The sequence below is a fragment of the Ptychodera flava genome, chromosome 15 (assembly GCF_041260155.1).
Source record: "Ptychodera flava strain L36383 chromosome 15, AS_Pfla_20210202, whole genome shotgun sequence".
NCBI classification, from domain to species: domain Eukaryota; kingdom Metazoa; phylum Hemichordata; class Enteropneusta; family Ptychoderidae; genus Ptychodera; species Ptychodera flava.
This window is the reverse complement of record NC_091942.1, coordinates 12,628,618-12,631,406: the sequence shown is the minus strand read 5'-3', so window position 1 is coordinate 12,631,406 and position 2,789 is coordinate 12,628,618. Positions and strand designations below refer to the sequence as shown.

The 2,789-nt window shown below is 36.9% G+C and overlaps 1 protein-coding gene across 1 annotated transcript; it reads right to left on the bottom strand.

Annotated features, from left to right (window-relative positions):
- Positions 1 to 305: 305 nt before the first annotated feature.
- LOC139152249 (zinc finger protein 862-like) lies at positions 306 to 2,789 on the bottom strand. The gene is made up of 7 exons (XM_070725390.1): positions 2,681 to 2,789; positions 2,247 to 2,405; positions 1,792 to 1,962; positions 1,352 to 1,606; positions 941 to 1,126; positions 570 to 725; positions 306 to 440 (listed from the first exon to the last, which is right to left on the bottom strand). Exons 1-7 carry the CDS (start codon positions 2,756 to 2,758, stop codon positions 306 to 308), a joined length of 1,140 nt encoding a protein of 379 aa, XP_070581491.1. The 5' UTR covers positions 2,759 to 2,789.

Here is a 2,789-nt window from a genome sequence, read left to right as displayed (position 1 = left end):
CCTACTAAGGGCACTAAAACCCCTCTCACAGTCTGGAAAATAAAAAAATACAAATGTTGGTTAAGTTACAAATGAAAAAAGTCCATGGAACCCAAAATATGACTGATCTGACTTTAATTATGTAAAACGTCAAAATTAAACATGACCAGAAAAGCTCTACCGTAGTGTAACCAAAAAAACTGACCAGAATATGCAACATACAGTTTTACTTAATAATTTTTTTAAAAGGCTAACCTGCAGTTGAAACTGGTATAGTCAGTGATATTTCAGCCAACTTTGCCAGATTTGGAAAAGTTTGGGAAATATCACAACACAGCATCTTTCAATACATCGTCAATCTTAAGGCTGGTCCTTCTGGTGTGAAGTGTTGGCAAGAAGCACTTCCATTCCTTTGCAGTCTCTTCTTCATCAACAACACCTTTGTAGTGATCTACAAGCACCTAATTGAAAGAAAAGAAATTTGGTTAGACAAAAGTATTTTCAGTTGAACCTTAGGCTATGATTTTGATGTCAGTCACTACTGTTCTTGTGATTCAAATGATGTTATGAATGCACTAGTGAAAACTAACCTGGATTTCATCTTCACCATGTGTATCAAGGATGTCACACAGAGGCAAGTCAGGGATGAGCTCTGGACTGAAGACAGAGAAACTATCCAACACAGCTGTGTCTGGAAAACGGTCCTTGATGTTGTTGCTGACAGCTACAATAAACTTGTCATGGATCTGCAAAGGAGCAAAACAATAGAGTCAGCCATGACACACACGACAGTAAACTTTCTTTCTGCTCTAACTATTTATGAGACAAAAATTACACAAAATTCAAAATCTGAATTTTAAACTTGATCTTTGTTCACAAGTCATCACTTATAAATGCTAGAATAGTAAAAACAGAAATTCTGTTTTTACTCAATCAGAGAGAACAGCTAAGAGTTACTTACCTTTTGCTTGAACTCATCAAGATCTTGTTGACCTCTGAAGTGGAAGCTGAAACCATTGTTACGCAGCGACTCTATATACTCTGCAGCTCCTTGGAAATGGTCACCAGGGATCATTAATCTGGCATCCAGCACTGCCAGAGTTGTCTGGATTTGGTTACCAACACCATGGAAGTCAAGGGAGGATTTCTGAAAAAACAAAACATTAACTTTGTGTTACACAAATAATAATTACAAAAATGCAAACCATTTAATTTTGGTGTGCATACATTTAAATCTCAAAATTGGTCACTGAGCATTGTAACTACATTGTATTTGTAAGGCTTTCAATTTCAAAGTACTTCCATTTTCTGTCGGTTCGGTAAACTGTAGGCAAACTAAATGATAAATCATGATTACAGTACAGTTGCTTACCTGGAAATACCTGGAGAGAGCAGCAAGGTGTGGAAGAATATCACACATCATCAGCAAAGTGGCAATAAATCTCCAATCCTCCACGAACTTGGACAAACCGCATGCCTTCGGATCATTCCTCTCTGATGCCTCACGATGCAGACTGACAATAACGCTTGGAAGGATCTGCCGCAATGTGGAACACGCATTCTCATGTGACAGCCATCTCACTGCCTTGGCCTGCTTTGGTCTCAACACTGGGTTCTCCATGGTTGCCTGGAGAGACAAAAAAAGAGGGGAAAATGGTCAACACGATGCAGCAATATATGTGTTATAAATTTATCACTGTATAGAAATTGATATTGTGTTGAATTACAAAGTATACATAACAAAATTTGATGTATTGATGAATTACAAATTTTACATAGCTAACAGTAATTGGATATAAGAAAGCAAATTACCTGGATTGTCTTCAAAGCACTTGATCTTACTGGTGAATATTCATAGAACCTGAACAGGTTGTCTAAGGTGTCATTAAACTTCTTTATGTACGGCACACTATTCGCTGCTTGTCCCACAGCAAGCGCAAGTCGATGAGCAACACAGTGGTGGGAGACCATAATCTCAGATACCTGCAACAAATCAAACAAAAAATGCTTTCTTAATTTGTGTCTCACCTTAAAACTGCTAAAAATAAAGCCCAAAATAATTTTCTTGTTTGGTGTGGTCACTAACAAGTAACAAATAACAGCTACAAAATATTATCATCTGGATTCACTCACATACAAATAAGCTTTCTCTTTTTATTTTCTGGGACATTTTTTTATTCTTAAAATGTTTCAAAATATTCTGTGGTGCAATCACCGCTCTCTTGAAACTGGAAAAGTGAGTAGGTCAATACATTGCATATACTTACTTCATGCTTCAATCTTGTAGCTACCCCAGACTTCTTACCAATCATCACAGCAGCTCCATCACTTCCAAGACCACACAGCCTGCCATTCAGAACAATACCATGTCTCTCAGCAAAAGTCTTCACACACTCAGTCAGTGTCTCTGCTCTTCCATCACAAACCTAAAATAACAAGAATTGGTTCTGGTTTGTTACATTTATTTATGTAAATATAATATATATTATACTATTATAATTCAGGGTTATAATTATCAGTGGAATTACCTAAGGACAAGCATCTACCGGTAAATCCTTTTCTTTGAATGAAGTCTTCATATAAATTCATTTCCTTGTCTTGTCATTTAAGAAAATTTCTTCGGTCTTAGCTAGTCTTTCTTTCAGTCGAGAAATGTCTGATACAGCCAACACAATTTGAAGCCATTGTAGTTTGTACTTACCTCCTCTGTTCCAAGAAATGAAACTTTGGACTCTCCAGATTTCAGCAAATACCTTGAGTAGATGATCAGCTGTTTCATGATGGATACATCTGTCGTCTCGTCTATAAGC

Coding starts and splice junctions, on each gene's coding strand:
- LOC139152249 (XM_070725390.1), bottom strand. CDS start 2,758: ATGAAACAGCTGATCATCTACTCAAGGTATTTGCTGAAATCTGGAGAG. Junction 2,406..2,680: donor CATTTCTTGGAACAGAGGAG/GTAAGTACAAAC, acceptor TTGTTATTTTAG/GTTTGTGATGGAAGAGCAGA. Junction 1,963..2,246: donor CTACAAGATTGAAGCATGAA/GTAAGTATATGC, acceptor GATTTGTTGCAG/GTATCTGAGATTATGGTCTC.